The sequence below is a fragment of the Lagopus leucura genome, unplaced genomic scaffold, assembly GCF_019238085.1.
Source record: "Lagopus leucura isolate 7727_CA_CO unplaced genomic scaffold, USGS_WTPT01 Super-Scaffold_806, whole genome shotgun sequence".
NCBI classification, from domain to species: Eukaryota; Metazoa; Chordata; class Aves; order Galliformes; family Phasianidae; genus Lagopus; species Lagopus leucura.
This window is the reverse complement of record NW_024962260.1, coordinates 7,124,888-7,151,535: the sequence shown is the minus strand read 5'-3', so window position 1 is coordinate 7,151,535 and position 26,648 is coordinate 7,124,888. Positions and strand designations below refer to the sequence as shown.

Here is a 26,648-nt window from a genome sequence, read left to right as displayed (position 1 = left end):
ACATACATATGTGCATTTGGGAAGAGAGAGAATTTGTGTCTTGATAGTATGAACTGCCAAACAACAGAATTTCTTTTTTGGAGAATGTCAGCAGTTCTTTGTGGCTTATGGGTATAGTGTTCAACAAAGCTGATCTGCAGGCTTGTGACTGCCATCCTCTGCACTGTGCCCAGGACAACACTTCGCTCAATCACAAAGTCACCAATTAACTGAAACAAGTGATTCTGATTTCTCTCCCTTTCTCAACAGGTCTTTTATTTTTATTTTTTTAAGTCGTACATATTCTTCCTTGTTTGTTCTTACTTCTCTCACCAGAGAACAGACTTACCCCTTGCTATCTGCTTCTAAAAGAGGGCATGGAAGCCTTGCTGCCTCTTGGTGCATACAGTAAAATAAAGGCATTAAAGGTTTCCAATTCCAAGTGGCAAAGTGAGCTTTTGTTGTTGCTGCTTTCCACCAGCATAAGGCACGGAGTCAGACAGACACAGTGAACAGCTTTAACCAATAGATCTGAGGGCTGATGGCAGACTTTGCATACATCCTGACTTTTGACACAAATTCCAAACCAATTTCAATCTGGCCAAAATCCTTTAAGGGAAAAGAAGATTTGGGGTGAAAGGATTCTCCCTATCCCCAAAGGTCATACAAGTTCCTATAGGAGCCAGATGTCCTACACAAGGTGCAAGCTGCAAAGGAAAGCACCCAAATTAGCTGACAGACTAAATCTGTTAATTGGCCTCAAGCCTCAAAGACTGCAATCGACCATAAATTTGCAAAGACAAAGAGATAAACCTGAAACAGGGAGTTTAATTACTTGGCAGCAATTAAAAGCTCTTTGAAATGGCATTAACCCATTGGTGTGGAGTACATAAAGGAAGTACCTTCGGTTAGACTTATTAAAGATCTTCAACATGGAAGTGTTTTCAAAAAAAGAAAAAGCTCAAACTGTCAGCATATTTTAATTATACCTAATCCTAATGAGGAGAGCTGTTCTATACTATATCGTGATATTCTGAGGAAAGCCCATTGCCTGCCACAGACTGCTTTCTGTCCTACTTGGACTACATCCAAGCACAGCCTGCTAGCCTAGAGCCACACATGAAAAGGGAGAACTGCTGCCTGCACAAAAGGCAGAGGGAGAGAAAACCAGGAGTTTTCTGCACCAGTGAAGCCAAGTGCTGAACCAGTGGGCCACATGAAATTCATGGTGAAGAGCACTGAAAATCATGCTAATAACACAGACATGGCTGGCCGGCAGCAGTTAAAGATCACGCTTTTGCACTGCAGATTCAGAGTGGCTGCTGCAGAAATTAATTATTTAAGTTTTATTTCCCATCCTGGGCACATTAGGAAGCAGTGCCTCAGTCTTTCTTTAAAGCAGACAAAAAAAAGTGGGAAGGAGCTCTACAGCAGAAAAGATAGGAAGAGCAGAAATACAGCCACTGGCAGTGACTTTCTACCTTGTAATCGCCAGAATTTGAGGCCAGTTTGGTGAAGGGAAGGCAGCAACTGAAGTGAACATCCATGAATTTCCACTCACTGCCTTCCAGAAACAAGGCCAAATCCTCTAATAAGGACTGATCCCCAGAATGCAAAGGAATCAGTTTATTCAGAATAAGCTGTTAAAAAGCTTAGCAGGTAATGGCATAAGAAGCCTCATGCAATTATACTCCACACTGTGGTATATGTCTGCCAATTAATCTGATCACGTCAGCAAGGCTTTGAGCTATATTCTTCTCCTTTATATTTGTATACTTTCAGGCTATGTTTTGTCATTTTCTGGGCTCTGTTTATGTGACAGCATGTTCAACACAGACTGGGACTACATTTTCTTTCTAAGTAAGATTTTAGGGTCTTCCTCCGCCCCGAGTGTGAATTCCCTTCCAACTCTCCTCCTTCAAAAGCCACCATATAGACAGAACAGAAGAAGAAAGATGTCCTGCTTCCTCAGCAGACAAGAATGAGGTTGGAAGCAAGCCTGCCAGCTCCCTGTAAACCAAGTACATACCCTAAAGCTTCAAGCTCTAGAGTTTATGCGATCACGTTTCACAGACAAGGGAAGTTTCTCCTAGGTTGTTCTTGCTACCCTTTAATTAAAGGACAGATGTGGAACTTGCTCAGCACACCAATATCTCTTCCTATCCTAGAAGTCAATGGCAGTTTAAATAATAGAAGTTTAATAGTCACAACGGAATAGTCCTTCTTACCTGGAGGGGCTAGGAGAACTGCTGTAAGGGGGAGAAGGAGATGGTGTTCTTCCCTGACTTTCCAAGCCAGCTGAAGTCACCAGAGAACTCCTGAAAAAATGATAGAATCAAGCTGTTAGAAATCTGTGAAACAACCCTGCCTCCCCCTGCAGAACACAGAGCTGTGTCTGCCCAGCACCCTCCCCTGAGTACTGAGTCTAGGAGCCCTGGATCTGTCATGCTGCCCCACATACACTCCAGTGTTCAGGTGCCACACACTGATCACCTGGCAGTGGCACAGGACTGAAAGGCCCTTTAGATTGCATTGCTCTTACGCCACTTTAACCAGGATAAAGAGCCTTACAGCAAATGAATTGCAGTTTAGTTTTAATGGATGCAGTTCAGTTTAAGCACAGAGTATCAACTTCAGAAGCTGTGTACACACTAGCATACACACATTCAACAATTTCAGCTCCCTTGGTGCTCTTACCCACTGTACATCAGGCTGTCTTGGATTGGCTTCCCTCCTGCAGCCTCTGCAGTCATTTCACCTGAGGAACAACGGAGTGAAGAAACATTAGTGATCACATCCCCAGAAGAGCAACTGAATTTCCTGCTCCTCGAAGATCTGCTAAGTTGCACAAGATTTCCCAAATTCACGCAGGCTGAAACTTAAGTTTTTGGATGCTGCTGATCCTCATACTATGAAGTCCTGGATGAAATCACAGCACTTATCACCAAGTCTCAACTCAGCAAATTATCATACGCATGGCCAAGACTGAACAACATCCTTCTGCTGCTTAAGTACTTAGACATAAACATACTTAGGTCTGCAGCTGCACTGGAGCTCTGGCCCTTGTCTATGTTTCATGCAATTCCTATCAAAGTATAAACACACAGAGGTACTAATAACAAATTCAAGGTATTTGAAGAAAAATCCAACACCTCTTTTTTTTTTTTCCCTTAAATTTTTCAAGTATAAAATCTGGTTTGGTAGTTGAAATCTTGCCTTTCTCTGTGCTGCTGAGTGAAACTGAACATAGGATAATATGGGAACATCTGGGAGTGGAAGTCACTTCTCTATGAGCCTACTTATCTCTTTTTCCAATTGGATTTCCAGGTTCAATCTCTTACTGCACTCCCCAAATAATCTTTACTCTCATCTCCTATCTTTGAAGATAATTACTCAGTATCCTGTGAAATTAACCAGACAGCCAGATGTCTCCTGCAACTTGAGAACGAGAACATTCCCGCTATTCAGTCGAAACAGCTTTAATCAATGCCTCAACTGTCTATTAACTACCTTTAGGATCTACATCCACCTTTCCTCAGAAAGTCTGCAATTTCCAGAAGCCAACTTACTTGAGAACTGTGCAGGGACCATAACGAAGTCATCAGTGTCACAGGATGAATTCTTACTGCTGCTTCCAGCAGAGTCCTTCGATCCATGCAGGAAGCCGGGGGAATCCTGGGTAGGAGATGCTAACGCCTTCTCTTGCAGCTGCTGCTGCATCTCTCCAAGAGACTGCTAATTCAAGAAGAAAACAAACACTGGCTTCAGCACAGCTACCTCATCATTCTGCTGGATCCTTTAAATCAAGCTGCACAAGGCTACAGACAGCATTTCTCTCATAAACCAGGGCTGATAGCTTGCCAGAGGCAGATGTTCAGTTTTCCGAAAAGGAACAGCTTTTTATGTCAGTGTCAGAACTGTGCATCCTTTGTTATACAAAACATAGTGCCAGCATGCCTGATGCACCTGAGGTCAGAAAATTTCACTTCAGGTACCATACCCCTTTGCTACTGCTAAGGCCTTCCGGATCAACAGTGCATTTGATACAAACTCAATCTGGTGAGCTTGAGAAACAGAAAAGCTTTCAAAGCTTCTATCTCCACCCACACACACATACACAGCGTCTGCACTTTTGGGACAACCCCGTTTTGCTGTTTCGATATGAGGAGTTAGAGAGACCCAAAGGAGGCCCAGTATTCTGCAGATGAACATCACCCTGCTCTCAGAGGCACGACAGGCTCTAGACAGCTCCATTTTTCCTTCAGAAGAAAGAAAGCCCCATAATCCTCACCTCTGACAGACAGATGGAGGAGGCTGAAGATGGATGGTTTAAGAACTGCCCACTGTGCAGATCACAATCTTTATCCTAGTGCTTTTTTTTTTTCATGAGAAAGATCTGAAACAGCTTTTTCCTGAGCCCTATTTAGGCCCTGTTCGCCATAAAGCCTCTCCTGCTGTCCCTACAAGGGACTGACTCTCACTACCAATGCAGAATACACAGGCAGAAGGAATTCCCCAGCTATCAAACCTCTTTTCCATGCAATACACTGGCCCTGCCCTGCAGATGGGGCATTTTTCACATGCTGAGCCAGCACAGCTCCGTCAGCGTATCTTCCAAATGCAGACAGGGATGGGTGCAGTATACTTCTCACATGGAGCCCTCACAGTAGGACAGCGAGTCTCCACTGCTCCCTGAACCAGGAAAGCTTAGGAGGCCTGCAAACAGGAGTGGTGCATCCTCTGAGCTGTACTTACAGGAGGTGATGCCAGGTGGGAAGTAGAAGAGCTGCTGGAGGAACTACCAGAGCCTGAACTGGGGTAAGAAGGCATTGGCACAGAAGCAGCTAAAAATAAGGGAAAGAGAAAAAAAGAAAAATACATATATCAATACAAAATAACTTGTCAACATGAGTCAATACTAAAGTGCCTTTTTCATCTTCTTACATCAGGTTTATCTCACATACCAGATATTGCCAACTAAAGGAGAACAGTAGAAAAATTGGCATTCTATTCAGTTCTGAGATTTGCATCCATCCACTCCTCCACACACTAGTTCACCATTACAGCTCTTAGGGTGGAATGTCTCAGAACATCCAACCAAGATCAAATTTGAGTGTGCAACCATTTGGGTAGTTGAATAATTTTAAACAGAGATCAGATGGGGCAAGTAAATGAGAAGAACATTTTGCTTTGCTTTTCTTCCATTGAATTGGCAGAGAATTAGTATCTTGTGCCATTTTCTACCTTTACAGGATCTGTGCTAACGATTCCATGCTTGTTAATTGAAAGAGAGGCAATAAAAGACCCTAAAAGAACACTTCTGTTTGAAGTAAAACTCTGTCATTTTTTGCATTAGCTACTACAAAGTTCTAGACAACAAAGTGGAGCAAGCAAACCAAAACTACACTCCTCAGCAATTAACTGTTGAAACGGTGTTTTAATTATAAAAGAATGGAAAAACAATCATTCTAATAAAAGGCTTTATAAGGTCTTCCCTTTTAGCCTATCAAAGAGGGTTAAAGGATGGTGAGATCAGTGAGATCAGCACAAAGAGAACAGCCACTTAGAGGCTGAAGTCCTTAGTCTGACAAAGATGCAATGAAATCCAAAAGCAGGAAAACAAAGCCCAGAAAGTGCAGACTTATTAACTGGAACAGGGTCATGGTGCTCTTCTCCCCCTGTTTGTTAACATAAACAAAAACCAAATGTTTAAGTTGTACTGCAAACAGAAACCAATTCAGAGCTCTGGGGGCTTGTGCAATAGAAAGCCCCAGCAGCATTGACATGCACACATATACAGGTGCCTTCCCCAGTGCTTTAGAAGACACACCAGGACACTGCATGGTAGACCCAGAATTAATGAAATCTTTCTAAACCTTCTGAGAGAGCTTTGTTTTGTTTTGGTTTTGTTTTTTTTTTCTTTTAACCTTCCTTGCCATGCTTGGTTTGCCTCTTGCAATGCACTGTTAAAACATGGCTCCAGATCCAGGACAGAAGCAAGCACTGTGGTGCCCTGAAGATGGATGTTTTGGGAGGTCGGTCAAGGGTTTGGCATGGAGAGCTACACCACCCACATCCCCTTCCAGCTCCCCAGGCTTCCAGCACAGCTGCTTCACACTGCCCACGCTCAGGGAACACACACAGAGATCTGGGAAGTTGCCTGCAAAAGAGAGAGCTCTGTCCTGCCTATACTCTGCTTCTGATCTCACAGACTCCCACAGAGGAATCCCTCAGACCCTTCTCAACCGCTTAATACCAGGAACCAGAGGCGAAGCTCCCCATTTTTATCCTGCCAGCTGCTCTGCACCACTCACCTTTGCACAGACAGACCCTCCCACTATGCAAAGGCTCTTAAGAAAAAGCAAGCGGCTTTTGAACCGCGTCCACATGCAAAAATTGTAGTGCTGGCTGTTTTTCCTGGAATTGGTATTTTCATTAGAGTCATATCAGTTCTCTCTCAAGGTCCCTTCCATTCTAATTTTGGTTTTGTGTTTATTATTGATTTAAACCTGGCTGAAATTGAGACTTTTCTAATTTTGTCTGTTTGCTTTGGCCAGCTTTCCATTAATCTAGAAAGACAAGTAGGCAGACTTCACTACCAACTGAAACTCAAATTAAAATGCTATCTGTTCAAAGCCCAACCTTCAGATACAGCATTTTTAATCACGTTCTCATTTTAAACCCAGCAAGCTCCCCAAATCCACGCTGTAATACCATGAGGTCAAATACAAAAGGACCTGATGCTAAAAAAGGACTTTCAGTCCATGCATCTCTGCCTTCCATGCACACATTGGTGCATTTTTTCACGTAAGGCACATAAGACAGCATGAAAGCACAACACTCACTTCCACCTCCTCCACACACCCTGGCACTCCCAGTTTAAAATTAAAAAGGCTGCAAACACTTGGCTCATCATGTTTTCAGCTCAAGTCTGAATGCGGGGAATGTTAACATGAATGGTAGGCCCCCACCCAAATCCAGAAATTGCTGGGTTGTAACTGTAATGTAAATAAGTCTGTTTTCATCACTGTTCTCTCCATCTTGTTCCAGCAACAAAGCAGCCATCGTGCATGTTGCTCGGATATCCAACACCAACTGGTTTCTGAACTAGAGAGCTAGGAGCCACAAAGACAAGGCTGTGCTCCAGCTGCGTGGATCCTGATATCAGATCCCACACCTGCAGAGATCCCTGCTGGCACATCATCCTACAAGGGACTCGGCTGCCCTAAAAATATCTGATCCTCCAGCTTTCCTTCAGTTTATTTGGAATCAGAGTTTTATGTGCATTTGGAGAAATGTTTTTGTAATTATTTCAATTTAATCAGAACTAGTCATTAATAAGTCACTTAATTGCAGACAAGGCAATAGTTTAATAGTTTAATTCGCCTGAAGAACAAGCTGCTTTTTGTAGTTAAAAAAATTGCACCACCACCATTTTGTTCACGTACAAGTCCAGGTGATTCTTTTGCTAGTATCTTCCTGGGCAATGAGGCACATCAAGATCATAAAAATGCAAAAAGTCACTAAGTCAGACAGATCTCCCAGACACTGAACCACCCCACCAGCACTGCAGTGTTTGCCTATGAACCATAACTGCTCATGATTTATACTCTGAAGTCACAGTAAAGGAGGTACCAGCTTAGCATTCATTAAAGACAGGAGCAAAAGAACTCCAAAACAATCTGTGTGGGCACTAATTACCGTGTGTTTACTGAGCAGACTTGCACAAACACCTAATTATGCCCTATTACTGTAACACACTGCCCCATACCACACAGAGAGCAGAAGCCTGGCTACAGAAAGACGACATCCTGACTAGACGGGGTATTGTAAAGACTTTATTAACAAAATTGTACACTTCTGCAGTACACTCTTAGTCACAGGTACAAAACCCACAGTATAAAACTAATTATGAACAGACAAAAAGTGGATGCTTCAGTTAAGAAAACCCAAGGCCCTGAATCCACTCTCCAGACTAAAGCCAGTGGCAATCAGAGCTCAGTGGTCTGGATGTCAGAGGATTTATGTCCTCGCTTCAGAGTGAGATGATTGGAGAGCAGAGGATGAGCTTGTCAGAACAGCTGAATTGAAAAACTTCTGACAGAAATGTTGATTTTGCTGAAACGTCTTGAAAAGTGTGAAAATGTTTGTGAGTGAGGAAGCCTGGACCTTCTTGGCAACTTCAAAATTCTCCACTTCAGAAAACTGTGGAACTCCTGAATGTCATTCTGAATTCCAAAATTTCACTGTTTAAACTTCTTCTTTCATCTGATTTCCCAGGATGGAGCAATAATATTTTCAAACAGAACAAACAGCTCATGGCTCTCTGTTTTTTTTTATCACTATGTTTTAACCAGATCTGGATGACCCTCGGCAGCACTTGGAAAGCTAGATGATGTCTTCAGCTCTGCAGTCAGCACTGATCTGCCTGCAGGGGCAGAGGCCACCTCTACAACCAGAGGTTGTAGACCTGAACAGATGATGCAACCAACTCTCCTATGGGAAACTTGCACACTCAAATCTCAATGTGCTAGTGCCACTTCCACTGAAGTCACCAGTAGCACAGTTATCAGCTGCCTGGGAGAACAGATATAAGGGTATACTGTCCTTCCTCCAAGCCTGAGGACTCCATCATTCAATGGGAGCATGACCATCATGATTCAGATATAACCAGCTTTCTTCTCTTTGATACCTCCTGGATTCATGCTGCGGTGATTCATACAGATAAAGCAGCACAACAAGCTTAGTTCTGCACTCAGCTCTGGACTTGGCTTAGTTCTGCACAGAAAGCCATAGTAGGATAACCCTTCAGCCACCATGATCTTGTTTCATCATCTGGACCTGTGTAAAATATGAATCCTGCTACCATGCTAAGCAGCATCCTGATATGAGTAATGAGTAAGCTTTACAAGGTCACCATGATGCAGGCACTCGCTTACGCAGTGGTTCTTCTCTCACCAACTGGCAAATCAAAGGCTCCACGTGGAAGTAGTCTGGCTCTTCACTGTACTTCCCAGGTGCCACCATACACCACTGCCACCCAGCAGTGGTAGACTACAAGAAGGCTCTTCTCCAGTAGCAATCTTCTCCCAGTACACAACACTTTAATGGCTTCCCAAGATGGGAATGTATTTCTCCCCTCATCTTTTCAAAACCAGTATTAGTGTATCCTACCTGGGGAGGATTCCAGGCTGTGGATGCATGCCTGGGGATGGGGGAGTTATGATAGTCCTTACCTGCCTGCACAGGTGCCCTCTTTACTGGGCCGTGACCATGCACCATTAATTCTGGTGCAGCTGGGAGCAAAGGCTGAGCTACCATCCCGTGCTTGTAATGGTGCCTCTGGTTTCCACACAAGGGTGCACAAGTTGGAAACTGAGGCCAAGCCAGGGGAACCCATCCCTGTTTGCAGGGGGTTTTCCATTCTCCTGGCCAGTGAAGCAATGGAACAGCTGGAGGTAGGAGATGAGTTGGTGAGCATGCAAGGCAGAGCTGTGGGAGTCCTTCCCCGCCCATCTGGGGATCAGACTTTGAAGGCTTTTTCCCAGAGAGCAGAGGTGGAGCAGGTGCTGAGGGTTGAGCTGGCTTACGAGCAGTCCTAAACAGGCAGAATCTTTTCCTGCCTGTGGAGCAGTCCTGTTTCCCAGGACTCACACCACATCTTGTTGGCTTGCAAGCTCCCCTAAACCAGAAGTGTCTTTTCTTGCCCGCAGGATGGTCACCTACATACACAGTTAAAAATCTGTATCAGAAATAACTCAGAAATTCTGCTCTGGGCCAGGAAAGAGGAGGCAAGAGACTGAAGATCAGTGCAGACTTTAGATGTGAAGGAATCCACTGCAATACTTGTTCAAGGGGTTCTGTGTTCAGAAAGCACTGGGCACACTGCCACTGAAACTCCCAGCCCTCATGTTGGGCACCCCAAAGCAGCCACTGCTGGAAATCTTGGCTCTCTTACTTAAGAGATCAAAAGCCCATGAATATCCTTCCAGAAGAAAGTAGATGACTACACAGAATTCCATCAAACCAAGTCACTTGGCCAGAGAAGAATTATAACCCATGCATTGGCAGCAATTCTGAATTACTTTCCACCAAAAATAAACCTCTGAATCGCAGTACGCGTGGTTAAAAGTTTTCAAAAATTTTGATTCAGAAGAGGAAAGAATTTTCAATAGAAAACTGCTGTTCTTTCAACCAGTTTTCACAGAGCTCCAAAACATATCCTCCTCTAAATTAAAATTTAGCGAGAATTTTGAGGTACACACTGAAACTGTATTTTTAACCCACAATTCAGCAAAGCCAACCTAAGGTACCACAACTAGAAAGCAATGACAACAACGTCAGCTTCCTTCTGCCCATCCACTGTACTGAGTGAATACATACACTGTCCTACACATATAGGTGAAAACAAGATCTTCACACACAATCCTGTTTACCTGCAAATATCCCTACTGGACAAGCATTCCAGAAGAAGAGTTAAATGCATTTCAAAGATACATTTACTTCTGAATTAGGTTTCTAATCAGCCCCCACATTCTCCCTTTGAAGATAATTCAGCAACATTAAATACATTCTGATGGCAAAATCTGGACATGACACAGTAGTGACCCCTGAATCCACACCTGAACAACAAGAAAACATAAAGCAGCCTTTTTCTTTCCTTTTGAGCTAGCAGCACAGGAAGATGTCATGGTTTGGAAACCAGTATAATGAAAATGCAACACTTACATTTTTTCATTGAGGCACTTGCATCCAAGAATGGGTGATGAAAAAACTCATCTGAAAAAAAAAAAACCAACACGAGCAATGAGTCAGTGAAAGGAAAAGACCGTAAGAAGTTTACAAAGCAGTTCAAGCATAAAAAGGTACAGTAATTTTTATAGTATTTTTCCATGCAATCTAGTCACTTAATCATGGAAGCTGACTACTGCAGGCAGCACTGGTAAAGAATACAGATGAGACGGGTAAAGATGTGGGACTTTTTCCACAGAAAATGAAGTTGTGTGGATCCAAGGATCACTATTTAAGGATGGGTAAAAAAAAAAAACAAAAAACAACAAACCAAAGCCAAACAACAATAACAAACAAACAGCAGCTCGTGTGCTACCAGGCATCTCTGCAACATCAGCTAGGGGTGAGGAGGGAAACCAGGTGGGCCAATGAAAAAAGGCAAGGACAAAAAAAGCTTTGCTCGGTAGTGGTGGTGAGTCTCAAGCATATCCAAGTGGCTTTTCCTTTCCCGCAGACTATTAAAGAATCTGGTAATGTTCTGCTGCAAGCTACAAGCCTGGGCTGCCAGAAGCATTCACTAAATTAATTGTGAATAATTTCATCTTTCAATGGCTATTGCAGTTGAGTCAGCTACTGAGGGTCAGAAACAACAGTGTCAATAGTTGGCATGACTGTGTCGAAAGCTCTTATCAGCAAGAAAAGGCAAATGCTAAGATGCCAAGTAGCATTAAAAGCCATAATTCCTAGTTGATCAGAATGACAAAGTCACCATAACTGTAGGGATCCAAGGGAGATATACATTTATTGTATTGTGCTGCCACTAATCCCACAACAGAGACAAATGATTTCTATTGAGTGATATTCCATAATACACAGAGGGGACCTCATCCTGCATTCAAGGCAGAAGTGCATTTTCCAAAAGGCCACCACAGAATTACAAGCCCAAAACTCCTTATGGCACTTGTGCTGGTATATCTTCACTCATTACAGGAGAATTTTCTCATTATCCAGGTCATGAAATGTTTCTGTCTTGGCCTGCTGGAGACTCTCTACATGTTTTCCTGTCCTCCTAAGTAGCTTCTGATTCCTTCATCTCCAATCCACTGCACTTCTGTACTGATTCTTCCTCTGTCGTGACCAGCAATGCAAAGCAATTCAGCCTTTCAGAAGTATCAGTCATGGATCAACACTGATTACTTGGCTAACTGTGAGCTGTTCAACTTGTTTTCCCAGCACGAATTTCCTGTTGCATCACCCGAGGTTTGCAGATTCCTGAATTCTGTAAACAGCTCCTCTTTGGCCAGACAGCTTTCCAGAAAGCAGAAACTGGTTTCAGTTTTGTGGGGCTTTTTGTTTTGTTTAACATAATCCCTTTCCCTTCAGCCCATTCTTGCCAATGCAGTGCCAGAATCCTGCAGTCAGAGCCCACTGGTATGGTGCTCAGCACAACAGAAGTCATGGAATCCTCTGGCAGGGAACACTGGAATCTCAGATAACATTTGCTGTGGATGGAGAACATCCTTATTCATCAGGAGCTGCTAGTCCACTTGACTTTCATGCTGCTTCTTCAGCCCACTCCTCCAGAGGCACCACCCTCAGCTCAGCTGATTCAACCAGTTATGTAGTAACATCTTAGAGGGTGGAAGTGACTATATTTCTTTCATGTTTTCCCCTCCAAACTGCTTGTTAGTTGTTAGTTGCTAGTTAGTTGTGCTTGCAAAGCAAAATTTAACAAGAAATTGTAATCATAAGCAGGCAGCTTGCAGTTTGAAACCTTCCTTGTCTTCCTCTAGATAATCTTGAGACTGTAAGTTCCTGGTAGAACATACAACAAGTAAAAGGAGCTTCAACCTCATGCAGTGCAGCTGTGTGGAGCAGCTGAGATGTGGGGGAGCTCTGTGGAGAGCACTGCTCCTATCTCTAAGGGACCACAGAGGGCCAAAGGGACCAAGTAAGAGCAGCCCTGGCTCAGCACCACACACAGATCCTAACCATCAGAGCACAGGAGGGTAAAGGGGACAGCTAACAAAGGTACAGACCATCAGCCAAATTAGACTTTTTATAAATAGCGTAGGTGAGCAGAGCCTTCAGTTAGTTTGCCAGCAGCAAACCAAAGCACCTGTCTACCAGGAGAGCCATCTAAGGGAAGAAGGGGCGGGGGAGATCTGCTTCAGACAGGATCTTGAGCTGTAGGGCGTTAACACTTTGTGTGCAGTTGGCCACGGGCAGCAGTTGAAGACATGACAGAAGTTGGGCACAGGGAAGTGCTCTCAGCTAAGCAGTGCTACTGTTTTGGCAAGAGGCGCTATACCCAAGCTGACACTGAAAGGAAAAGACTAAAGGTCCATTCAGTGAGCGTACTTCAAACTGTAAGCCCCCAGGAACATAAAGGAGCTGAAGACCTAGCAGCAGAAGACAGCAGAGAAAGGAAAACAAGAAGGAAGAAGGGACGAGACAGAGAACGCAATTGGATGATGAGGAAGAAGAGATTGGTCTTTAATAAATCACTGCTCTGGGGTATGTTTTCCTCTTCACTGACAGGAGATACTGTAATACAAAATGAATAGATCTCAGTGGCTGTCTGGCATCCTTCTGTAATGCACAAGGAACATCTCTAGCATAAGCTCCTTTAACAATACATTCACAAACTCTCCCTAAGAAATAATTACATATTACAAGGACACGCCAATCTATAGAGAAAAGGATCCTTTATGCGATTAGGGGGAGAGAATCTCAATCCAGTAAGATGTTCTGAAACTGTTGTCCTGAGTGAAATCAAAGTATATTATCTTACATTTTCAAGAGCTAGAGAGACAATGACTCATGCACTCAATTCTGAAGAAGTACAAAACCAGCTAACAGGGCTGCTAAAAAGGTTCACCAGACTCCATTTCTGACAGCAGGGAAATGGGAACCTCAAATGTAGTTTTCTTTTGAGATGTACAGCAGCACGACAAAAGAGGCAGAGATCCACAACCCAGACAGAAGACCTGCAGGGGCTACCGAGAGAAGTACTTATATTCAAGTCAGTCTGTCAATACTTTCAATAATTCCCTTTGGAAAAGGTTTGTTTTCTTATTTCTGCAACATTGTAAACAGTAGTCCTTTACATTCACCGTGCAATAATTACAATCAGACTTGTCAATCCATATGCTTGCTTTACCCAGATGACAGTGTCCCCAGAAAGGCACTCCCCTTATCTCTAATCCAAAGGAATAACAAAGGCTGCATCATCAACTAGCACATGCTGCCCCAAAGGAAACAATCCACCTGAGCTGATTAGCACAAAAAATAACAGAAAACCAACCCTTAAAAGACAAGTAACAAATCCTTTTATCCCAAGTTGTACTCTAAAGTAATATTCTGAAAGTATACATGAGCTTACCCTTATTCAATTTATTTTTGCAAAAAAACAGCCAGTTGTGTGACAACCTGATCTAGCTGTAGATATTCCTTTTCACTGCAGGGGAGATGGATTGGATGACCTTTAAGAGTCCCTCCCGACTCAAGTGATTCTTTAACTGTGTTGTGATACTGCTCAACTGATATTTCACACAGACATGTGGGCTCTGAGACCCCAGCAGCAGGGGAAACCAACAGTTAAATAGGCTTGCCCAGTGCTAAGCACCACTCAAACAGATGCTGGGCAAGCAAAACTTACCATTCCACCAGCAGCACAGACCAGTGAGAGGCAAGCTGCTCACTGCTGCTCTCCTCTGCCTTCAGAGTACCACATGCTATCAGGACATTAGTGAGAGACACTATTCTTGTCCTGATTTTCACCTGAGAAAGGGCTGTGCTATCTTTACCCAAAGGGAAGGGAGGAGAAAAGACCAGAGCTGCCTTAAGGTGAACTGGTCCTTTAAGGGACTTGAGAAAAAAATCCTACATTGCCTGCTTTTCTCAAGATCATGACTTTCAGAAAAGGCTGCAGGTCTTTCAGCTCACCTGGGCACATCTGGAAGAAGCTACTACAACCAGAACTTCCTGGCACCTAATATTTGTTCTCAGACTAGAGGGTATTTCAAAAAAAATAACCATAAAAAAAAAGGGATTATCACAACAGACCCATGAAGAGGGGGGTTATTACCTGAACTGACCATTAAATTGATATAGCTTGCAGCTTTTGGAAGACACTATGACAGTTAAGAACTGGGATGCACAAGTTGCACATTTCACCTGATAGCACGCTGAACACAAAAGACAAACTTCAAAAGCAGAAGCCAGGAGAGGGAACATATATTAGAAAGCATTTGATGAAGTCTGCCAAATCTCTGGGTTCACAAAACTTTACTGGAATCCATATGGACCTTTCCAGCACATAAATAACTAAATTAAATCAAGATCATTGAGTCTCCCAGGCAGATAAACACAGGTACCAGCAGTCTAGTTGCTTCTCCAAAACTACAAAGGTTTGTGCAGGAAATGGCAGAACAAGGCACAGACTGGCAGCAGAACTCAAAGTGGAGTGGTGTCTTACCAAAGTCCATGCGGTCCTTATGATTGCGCTGCAGGAGGCCCAACAGTAGCTGCCTCAGGTGGCTTGATGTCTCCCTGGGGATGCTAGGATTGAAAACAAAAGCAAAATGAGAGACTCTCAGTCTGTTTAAGCCACTTCTGCATATTCAGAAAGGCAAACTGCAAATGCAAACTTGCGTTGTCCCTGCTGGGCTCACTGGAGAGAGGCTAAACAGGAACATCTCTATTTGCATCCCTACTTGGCTTTTACTCCCCATTGTAACTGCTAAGGCTACAACTAATCTAGCTGTAGTGGCCTCTCCCATGAGCACCTGCAATTCCCCCTTCGGCAGCAGTGCCAATACCATCCCTCCAGCTCTCAGCTCAATCCAGTCAATAGGCAATACTTCACACTGAATAAAATCTCTTCTACTTGCTCTAGTGGGAATAAAGAAGTCATTAAAATGAAGCAGTTCATGAGGGGAAGTTTCCAATTAAGAATCTGGTCGTGAATATGTATCACCAATTACTACCATTTTATTAAGGCATTTCTTTTTAAACACAGCTGGCAAGTGACCTTTGTCTATTTGCTTCCCTGATATACAAACAACATTTATTAACCAAAGGCCATTAAGATCTAAGCATCTGGCACCCAAAGCAAGCTAAAATTAGCACAGCTATTTCCCCACCTTCCAGTATGACCAGGAAGAAAGTACTCCTTTCAATGGTCACTGCAACACAAGAGAGCCAGTAAATCACCGTTCTCACCCCAATCCCATATGTAGATAGGAGAGAGGCCAGGGCAGATCTTTGCAACTCCAATGTACTGCGAGAAGCAGGGAATAAATGAATGGATTAAGGAAGGGAAAGCAGAGTTCAGCTCTTGCATAAGTGGATTTAGATCTGTTACTTTCCTCTGTAACCAACAGCACCGTTAGGGCCTGTAGCAGCAGGTCCTGCGTGCAGCCAGAGCAGAGCTCTCCAAATTAAGCCTAGGTGGCTCCAACTCCTCTCAGCATTAACTGTGTTTATCACGGCTGTGCCCAGCACGGCCCCACGGCCTGCCAGGCTTTTCCCAATCCCCACACAAGGGTCAGCCGAGGTAATGGCACAAGTGCTCAGCACAGTAATTTGAACTGCGTGGAGCCCGAGCCTGCTCAGTAGCACAGCACGTGGTTCATTCGGGCAGCGCTGCACTTTGCTGGGCTGGCATCACTTGCCAGCCTGCAGCCAAGGCTGACGGACGCTGGGAGAAGCAACTGTTCCCGCATGGCTTCCACAGACAGGGTGGAAAAGAAGTTGGGTCAAATGGAAGAGAGAAGGAGGGCTAGTTGGCTCTACCAGAATTCCATTCGGTCTGAAGTGAAACCAGAGATGTTGGGCAAGGTGTGTATTTATAGGCTTCATAACTATCTGGTTATTTTTCTGTGAAGTCCTAGGCTTCATCTGTGCAGGAATTTGAATCCAGTGATTCCTAGAACAGAGAATCATCCTAAACATACACCACCCTTGTTTGTATTGGAGGAGACGCTTTTCCACCCCTGACACTGGAACAGCTGTGCGCTCTTCCCAGCCTGACAGAGGAGACCACAAGGACTCTGGGTGGGATGCAGATAAACTAAGAGTCAGTTTGAGCCAAGAAAAACAACCCCTTGTCAAAAAGCACGTGCCTTAGAAGCACACCGAGTCTACTTCTCAGGATACCCAGGATACCACAGCTATCAGTCTCCTGAAAAATACATTAGTGTCGGAGATCTGCAGTCCTCCAGTGTTATCATCATCATTTATTTATTCAAAACACAAAGCACTCATCCAAAATGAACCTGTTTCCCAGCAATGACTTTAGCTTTTGTATGATTTTAAAGCCAAGAAACAGGCAGGTCAAGTAGTAGACCTCAGATGCTAGAACAGACTGACGAGATGGCAGATTTACAGTCTGTTTGCCTCCTCCATCTCGCACCTCTAAAACATCAAGCTTAGAAACCTAAGCAACAAAACTGCCACTTTCCTTCCGTGATCTAGATATACTTTGCCATGCAAATCAGGGCAATGAATGTTAATTATTTAGATCAGTGCTATTAAAATTGTGAGGCCTTTGGGCTTGTTCCTACTGCCACAGGCTCCCCACCTCAGAATGGCATTTCACCTGTCAGCAACAGCATCAGCTTGGGAGGTAGAAGCTGCTGGTGAGGATTTAATCAGCTGTTCTTCCCCACCCCATTCCCAAGCCAAAACACACCATCTTCCATGGTGATGCTGGGGAGGTGGCTGCCAGCATGCCTAGCCCCAAGGAGAACAAAACCAAACACTGGCACTGCTGCTATCTGAGAATGAAATCCTGAGTCGTTTCATGTCCCATCCTGTACTGGCAGGGCTGGTGGGGGCAGTTCATTCGTGTTTGCTCAGGAAATAGCACAGATTGCAGCTCACGTTAAAACTTACAAACTTCAGAAAGCATTAACAAAGGCCACTTTGGATCCAACTTCTACAGTGGAAAAAAAAATAATGGGTTTGGATTTAAATACTGTGAAATTTGAGAGTTCAAAAGTAGAGTTGAGTGAAAATAGTAAACACAGAGTGTCCATAGAGAACTCACAACAAAAAAAAGGACCAATCCCTATAAGAACAGACATGCAGTCCTCTTACAGAAGGGTTCTGTTTCTCCCCATGGCTGTCTCCTATAGCACACATTAGCCATGCAGCAGGGCAGTGTGATCAGAGGCAGGGAGCTTATTAATTGCAGTGATTTTTTTGAGTCACTACCTCAAAGGTGAGCAGCCATGTTTTACACTGTGTATGGGAAACAGAAGGTCTGCTTTCTGTTTACACAGACTATGTGGCTCCAACTATGTGTCAGTGGTTTTGCTCTGAATTGTTTCACTCGATCACACACTCAGATTCAATCTAAAAGAATACAGACCAACTTTAGTCCCGATCAAAATTTACCTCTTTGCCACAGATCAAAATATGAAGTACTTACAGGAGAATTAAATGCTTAGCAGAAGCCATCGCTAATCACTCTGGCTTCTTTACAGCTTTTTCCCCCATCACTTGGACCTGTCTGAACTGATAAGGAAAAATCCATACAAAGCAACTCAAGGAACTCCCTGCACATGTGGCTGCATTAGCAGCTCTGCCAAACAGAAGCTAACTTTCTGGGCAAAAATGCCTTCCAATATTTGGATATGTAATCTGGAACTTCAGTCCTTTTCCTCTACTAGGCTGAGATTTCCAAAGCATGCATGATGCTTGGCTTTAAGAACGTAGATCAAAAGTACAGACCACAGCAACAAAATCAAAATATACTGACAAATCAGAGCACTGATGTGCTAGCACATCACTAGGTAACATACACCCCTGGGATGAAAAGAGCTATCTTCACTGTATGACCAATGGAGACTGCAGCAGTGTCCATTTCCACAGAGGTTATAATATTTCCTCCTATTAGCAGGATGGACACAAGCAGTTGCTGTCCTGACACGTGAGAAACAGCAATGTGATCTACACAGTCAGGTACAGCAGGTTACAGGAGAGAGACTGCAGTTTGGCCGCTTACATGATTCAAGAATTGCCATGATTTTTATTTTATTCTTAATAAAAGGCTGTTCTTAGCCTCAGGGAAGCCATACACCAGAAAGGACCATTGCCTGGTTCCTGACATCATTAAAATCCTGATTTTTATATATATTTTTTTTGCAATAAAGGAGGGTAGCATTATCTACAGAAAGAGAGAACACCAATTATGGAAATGCAGTGTTCTTTCTCACAGGCCATATCACCATTGGTTTAAAGAATGAGGCAAGGCAAGTTGCCAAATATTTTTCAGTCATCTCTCAAGTGACAAGCTGGGAGCACGCAGGGATAGGTGTAAAGACAGAGTAAACAAGTGCATACAGACAGCAACACTGGGAAATGCTTACTTCGGCATCAGCATCTTGTTTTTCTCATAGAAGAGACGAAGATCCTGGGGGCTACTGGCCTGTAGAGGAAAAATAAAACCAGTATGTGAAACAGCTTACAATAAAGGAAGAGGATCAGCATTTCTATTTCACAGTTACTCCGAAGAGCAGAGAGGCACTTTTCAAACCCTCAAAGACACATTCAGAAGCTGCAGCTTGCTTTAGTCTAAAAAGCCAGCACTGATTCAGAGTGAAAATACAGCATTTCAGCCTCCTGCCTTTCTGTCCCTGACCTGGTTCTGCCCTGCTCCCCCTTTCTGAGGGCTGAGCTTCATTTCAGTGGGCTCCAGCGCTCAGGTCAGAGCTGAGCTAATAGTCTCACTTAGGAGGCTAAACAACTGAACGTGAGGAGTCCCAGATGACAAATGGCAGCTCCTGCTGCCAACATGGATTACTGCTGCAGGGTATTTAGAAAAGAGGCAGAGTCTGTTGATGGACAAGGAACCTGAAGAAATCAGGAACATAAGGAAACAGCAGCAGAATCAGTTTTCTACTTTAAATCCAGGAAGCTAGAAGGTCTCAAGTTACAGGTCCTACTTGTGCATTAATGTACATAATTACTGGAGATGTGGACAAGCTCCCAAATTCTGAGAGAGGAGATTAAAAAAAAAAAAAAAAAAAGAGGCTTGGCACAACTGAGGTTAAAAATAACATTTCCAGTACAGAAACGCAGACAAAGATCTCCTAACGTCATTCCTCTGTTTGTTTTACACAATGAATAAATACAGGCTAGGAAGCTAACCCCAATGTCTTCAGCTTTTCTGCTTAAGCAAAGTCTCCTTATTAAAGAGAGAGTAGGCTGGGATGACACAGACAAGGTAAATATATAAATAGGGAAGGAAGATTAGAAAGATTCGCGTGCGAGCAATTAATGGTACAGCACAATGTTTAGGAAAGCGTGAACCAGGAGGCATCAGGCAGCTCTCCTGGCGTTGTGTGCTCCAAAAACCCTCAAGCCTTCCACCTACTGCCATTTCAAAATTGGAAGCATCTAAGGTCAATTAAGATGCTTAAAATGGCAAATCAGACAAGTAAACCCACAGATGGCCATCACAATACCACTAACACAGCACAGCTGGAAAAGCAGCCACAAGATGCTGTTTCAACATCACCTGCTCCCTCTGGCTGAAGATGAACATGAAGTTAAGAACTACTGAGAAAGCACAGTACAAAACTCTGAAAGAAACCAGAGGGAGCTGCTAATACCAACAGACTGCTGTAACACTGATTAGAGCAACACTTCTTGCTTAGTGTTAGCAAACCAAACCTACTCACTTTTCTGTCAACTGGACCAAAGCAGGCGTTGCTGTTTACACACTCACCCACCCAGATCCTTGCACAAACAGAGCTACTGGATTCCTAGGAGAAGGAAATCAAGCTTTCCTAGTTCTTTCTGTAATAATCTATCCTCCGTTGTTCACAGACACAGCAGGGACTCAAACAGGAGGTGCAAAATACATTCTTGGGAAACCATTCAAATAAATTGAGTTTGGCAAAGCATGCTGTTATGCAGATGTCGATCTCTGTCAGCATTTCCAGTCACTGCCATTCAATTTGATTTGGTAAAACTCCATGTTACACCTCACCCCTTGCAGATCTTGCACTTTAATTAGATTCCTAATATTTGGCAAACTTCAACGAGGCAAGTGTACACACTGCACCAAATGGCTCAGCCACAGCACTCTGCAGAATGAAAAATACGCCTGACAGACAATGAACAAGAAGGAACAGAGCTCTGCTCTGCTGCAGGGAAGCCAAGAATCTGCTCACATGAGAGAGGCACAAGCCTTGGCTGTTTTCTCTGTTAGTTTCCTGTTGCAACAACTCAATTGTTTCACAAATACAATGAAGCTCTGATCTATTTCAAACACTGTTTTGTCAGAAATTTTCCTGGCAATGAAGATGGGGTATATTAAAAACAGCACATACACAAAACCATTAAGAAACCTCCTCTCAACAGAGGAGGTTTCCACCACGCCAGTGCTTAGAAACAACATCCTCAATAAAGATCCCCTCTTCACACAAGATGCTAGAGGAAGGAATTGAAGTGACAGTTCTAGGCATTAAGGACTTATCTAGAGAGATACTAATCTATAGAGATACACCCTATCTAACCAGAACATTAGGAAATCCTTGTATGCACTTAACAACTGGACCATTCAAGGTACACAGAGCCAGCTGCTACCTGTAGGACAGCACCCATCTGTCAGAAATGGGTGTCAGTATGGGTACAGAATGGTACAGAATGGGTAATTCAGCTTTGTTTTCCCCACACGTAGGAGACACAGCAGCAGGCCAACTCCTGCCCTTGCTCCTCCTCTCACGTTTCTCTGGAGCAGCTGCACTGGTCTGGTTTTGTCTGTCCTTTCTATATATATAAGACAGTCAGACAAATTCAGTCTTGCCACTCTGCTCCTTTGTCCTGAGCAGCAGTGGAAATATGTTTAGCCAACACAGGCATTCAGCAGAACCTTGCCAAATCCCACTTGGTGCTGGCTGCCTGCAAATAAATTGCACCCAACAAGCGGTGGTGCTTTCAGAAGCACTCAGCACTGGATTTGTTGTGCTTGGGGGGAAGCTGGATGCAAAAGCACAGAGCTCAGTCAGAAAAGGACCAGAGACATTCACACCCTCAGTGAACAGCACTGTCTAGTCAACATTTCATAGCATACGTAATGGTATCTGCTCCAGTTAAGTGGCAAGCATCCAGGGGATCCTGAAAGCACAAGCAGCAGGAAAAAAAAGTTATAGATATAGATAGCTATATCCTTTTTCCTTAGCTGTCCATGGAGGCTTTTCTCTCAGCTCCCACGAGAACAAATACAAGGCAAAGAGCCCGTGGCTCACTGACCACAGCAACAAGTTTATCACTGTGCCAAGTTTTGGTATAGCAGCCTACCACCACTTTTTAACCTCAGTGAGGAACACGTCTGCCTACAGACACACAGAGGAGCTCTGGGAACAGAAGAGCAGCCCGCCTGGCAATAAACCAGAAGTTCAAATTCTGGGAATGAAGTCCTCCTCCCCCAGTTTTCTTCAAGGCCCATTTTACAACACAGCAGTTGTTTTAAGTGATACATAATCCTAGTACTTACGCCAATTGAATTGACTCAGAAACAAAGCAGCAGACTTGGTACGTCAGGCTTAGAAATTAATTTTTCATCTACCAGCTAGCCGGGATAAGAACGTACGCACACAAATTAACTCTTTCAGAGCTGCCAGACCAGCAACTTGTGCACACTCTCTCTCTGTCCCTTCCCTGCTCCTCGGCTCTCTTCATGCATCAATAGCACACTGCAGCCATACAGCAGTGAGGAGATTCGTGCAAGAGCTCCAGCAGCAGACAACCAGGTCTCCTGGTCCTTAGCAGAACCTGACAGTCCAATCTTTTCATCTCTAAGCACAAGAGAAAGCTGCTACACTCTCAAGGCATTTCTCAGGATGGCAGCAAGACCTGGAAATGCACTGTTCAATTGCTGTCCTGGGTGAAGAGATGCAAGTGCGGACCACTTCTTAGGCAAGGCAAATTAACAATTCCACATGAATACAGTGCTCAGCAAATCTGTTTATAGGGATTATGAACCCTATTAATCCCATCACTGTGGCAGACTCGCTGTTTTGTTTATGGGCACGTTTAATACAAAAAGCTCCTTATGACAGCTTCACAGGCCATCCTACCAACTGTTCACACTGAGCATCTGCAGCTTCTTTCTTGTCTGCATGCAGGGAAGGAATAGGAATGGCTTTGGGAAGTTGCCTTGAGTGACCCCGCTGCAGTTAAAATTAGAACTTTGAGACAACTATAAATCACATCCACAGACACACACTCTCATACACACATCTCTGTCTAGATTTACAAGCACTTTCTAGACTGACAGCTGCCTCAGTCTTTCCATACATGTTTGGACTTTTCTCCATCTAACCCAGTCCCCCAAAGCCCATTTATTTTTAGACACTAACTCCTTGCTACAGATAACACCAGAGTCCTTTGGGTTTGCATACCCATGAAGTTGTCCAATTGGCTCATAAACAGCTAGAGAGCCCAAATGCAGCACGTTTAATTCCCATGGGAATCTCAGCTACCAGAGGTGAGGTGCTGTCCTGGACAGTCTGGAAGGGAATGCATTGTGAGGATTTAACCTCAAGAGGTTACCATGAGAAATCCAGTTGCTGGCTGCCCTGCACAACCAGGTTTGCTGGTGGCACCATGCAAAGCAAGCCTATTATCTCTCCATCCATTTCTAGATGTGCCCCCCCCCCCCCATCAAAGCACCAGCTTTGGGGTCTCTCCAATAACTCTGGCCACAGGTCCACCACTTTATCAACCATCCTTGCCTCTCCTCTTAAAAGCCTGCAAACAACAGCCTGCCTATCAGCAAATTCTTACAAAACAGTCATGCCAACAAAGAAATAAAACTTGTTAACCTTTAACTAGATTTCCTACATCTGCCCTGGCCAGGCTTCATTCACCTGAAACTTGCAGCCTAGAGAAGGCAGTTTGTGACACAGTCAAAACAAATAGAGGGTACATAGAGAACCATCTGGGCTGAGATTTTCTTTCTCCCTAATCAAACAAATTCACAGCTGCTACTGCAGTAACAAATGAGGCTAGCATTTTGTTTCAAAACACAGACCCCAAAAAAAGAAAAGGGCATGGGGAAAAAAGTAAATCAAAACAGAGAAATAAATGACCTCCCCCAGCCCAACAGATGCCAAATGCATATGGGAGAGAAAGAAGTCATTGGGTCAGGCAAACACTGAGCAAATCAATGAGCAGGGACTGAAGTATCCCTTCATTGCCCAGTGCAAAGCCAGAGAGTGCCATGGCTCAAAGGGACGCAGGCATTGCAGGACTGCCTCACCTCTGTGTGAGCCTGAGGACTCATGGTCAGAATAACAGCAGTCCATTGCCCATCTTCCCATCTAAAACCTTGGCTGGAGAGCTGAATGAAGCTGACTGGTATTTAATTTTATTTTCTGTGAGAAACCTTCACTCTAAGAGCAAACATTTTCAGAAGAACATTTCTGTGACGTGCTTCAATGACAAATAACAAAGGCTACTTAACTCTTTCCAAGAAATCAGATGCCCCAAGGTTGTATGAGATACTTTCAGTGGAAAAACTTAAGTGAAAAAACACCTGTGGAAGTCACACAGGTGCAAGCTAACACCACCTGAAGGAGCACAACATCACAGGCCTTCAGAGACTGAAAGGCTCCAAGAGACAAGTTAATTGGTGCAAGGCTCCCCAGTGCACACAGGGTCAAAGCTTGCTTTCTCTATGCCCCCTTTTTTTTTCTTCTCCTTAATGCACAAATATTTTCTTTCATCCCTACCGTCATTTTCTCCACTCAAAGACACCAACAGCAACAACGAGTGGATGCAGCCAGCAAATGGGAGCCATTCAGGAGTTTCCATCTACTTAGTAGGGATGTTTATAAAAAGGAAACATGCACAGGAAATGAAGCCTTGTGCTAAATAGAGACTAAGCTAGTGGGTAGAATGTAAGACACTGGAATGGAAGAGGCATATAGTAACAAGGAAAAAATTACTCTGAGGGGGGGAAAAAGTTCTTTGCTCTGAGATAAAAATCAAAACATACCATCAGTTTATTTCTGTATTTGTACACTGTTGCCTACAACAGACAGTGAATTCACTTTTTCCCTCCTGGTGATATAACTATATAAACATTCAAGGTCTCATATGAAATTGTCAAGAGGTGTGGAGCTATAGCTCAGAAAATCCTGTAGCACATCAAGTTTGGCCTACTACACGAGCATAGATTCCACTCCTCCTCACCTTTGGGGGAAAAAAATTAAAACAAACAACAAAACAGGATGAAGAGAAGACAGAACATGAGGGGAAAAAAGGCCACAGATCACATTTGTCCTAACTGATCTGAAGCCAAAGCACTGCCATGAACTGGAACTGACATCAGTATGCAAATCTGTGGTTTCCTGTTTTTCCATGGATTAGACAGATGAGCTCTGCAGAACTCAAACATCAAATAAGTAAAGAAGCATCAACAACCTGAGCATCTCTCTGCTATGCTATAAGCCAGCAAGGAAAACACCTGACAAGCACAGTGCAAGTGGTTGTAAGGAAGAGTGTGCAGATCTCATTGGGCATGGAAGAAAAACTAAGTAACATGCAATGTACTCTGTCACACTAATGACTGGGAACAAGACAAACACACAGTTTAGATTAACTCCAGCTATATATGAGATTAAAGGTATGTGAAGTAATCCTAAACTTGTGTAAGATTGAAGTAAATTCTCCATCAATTGGGAATTTAAAAATCAGAGGATGTTTTTCAAAACTGATGTTTTCTAACTCAGCCAGCACTTGTGGCATAAATTACAGGGTGGAGTTTTACCAGACTGCACTGTGTTTGCAGGGGTTTGGACTTGATCAACTTAAACATTTCAGGTTGGAAAGGATTACTGTGAGATGACAGAAGACACTTGAGCTAAGAACCTAATTAGCTGCTCTAAAAACAAAAGTTACTTCAGCTGCTACACATTACCACCAAATCATCCTTAATATTAACTTGCAATTGTCCTTTCATAATTGGTGCTTGTAATTCTGTTGGGTATACATTGAGCATAGCATCATAAATACAAACGTTATTTAAGAAAAAAATAAAGCAAGTGTGTGCCTGGAAATACCACTGCTTTAGCTGGTCCATGATAACTTTCCTAAGGAGATAACCTTCCTGAAGGATTTATACCCATGAAACACATCTCATTGACATACAGCTCAGAAAAAGAAAGGGGTCTCATCTTCTGGTAACACCTCCAGCATTAAAATATATAAAATACCACATTGCTGGACTGACAGACAAGGGCAAAGCTGGTTCCCCGTGACAATATAGATTACAGACACTTCAGAGGAAGTGGATTTAGAAAATAGTAATAGTGAATTTGGAGGAAAAAAAAAAGATCCAGAAACCTTAGATCTAAGCAACTCACCTGAAAAGGAGCCTTTCCTGTCAGACACTGATAAATGATGGTTCCAATACTCCAGAGGTCAGCTTTGGCATCGTAGTGTTGAGACATAATGACTTCTGGTGCCTTTTTAGGGAGAGAACACAAATTTGTCTTTTACAAAGGATGCAGATATTTTTGGCGGGTGCAAGAAAAGGAGCAGAAGTCACCAGTATGCTTTAAAAACCCTTATGCTGTTACACCTCTTCTGGAAAAACACAGTTCTGTCCCACCCCAAGCATACCATTTTCTGCTGAACCAACTGCACTCAGAAATTTCTTTGAAACCACACAGATATTCTGAAGCAAAGCAAACAGCAGGTAAGTGATTGAGAAAAGCAAAGGCTCACATTGCACAGGTAGACTTTAACTTCTATCCTGATCAGCATCACTTGTATTTTCCTTATTTAGTCCAAGATGGCAGCATATTAATTACGCTCCAGAGCTTGCTGCCAAGGCCACAGTTTGGTTTCAAAGCCAAATCTGTGTGCTGCAGTCCAGCAGCGTAAGCCCCACTGTGCCTCAGACTCTGCTTTCC

General features: G+C 43.5%; 1 protein-coding gene across 3 annotated transcripts in view; it reads right to left on the bottom strand.

The window, feature by feature from the left end:
- ULK1 (unc-51 like autophagy activating kinase 1) overlaps nucleotides 1–26,648 on the bottom strand; it is a 72,281-nt gene that overhangs the window by 21,105 nt on the left and 24,528 nt on the right. For 2 of the 3 annotated variants that reach the window (XM_042865477.1, XM_042865480.1), the window contains exons 8-15: nucleotides 26,097–26,198; nucleotides 19,089–19,147; nucleotides 15,191–15,273; nucleotides 10,708–10,758; nucleotides 4,735–4,823; nucleotides 3,549–3,714; nucleotides 2,677–2,737; nucleotides 2,208–2,297 (exon numbers count right to left, since the gene is read on the bottom strand). In XM_042865477.1, coding sequence (XP_042721411.1) covers nucleotides 2,208–2,297; nucleotides 2,677–2,737; nucleotides 3,549–3,714; nucleotides 4,735–4,823; nucleotides 10,708–10,758; nucleotides 15,191–15,273; nucleotides 19,089–19,147; nucleotides 26,097–26,198 — 701 coding nt within the window. The remainder of the gene's footprint in view (nucleotides 1–2,207; nucleotides 2,298–2,676; nucleotides 2,738–3,548; nucleotides 3,715–4,734; nucleotides 4,824–10,707; nucleotides 10,759–15,190; nucleotides 15,274–19,088; nucleotides 19,148–26,096; nucleotides 26,199–26,648) is intronic. The other variant, XM_042865479.1, reaches the window with a different exon arrangement.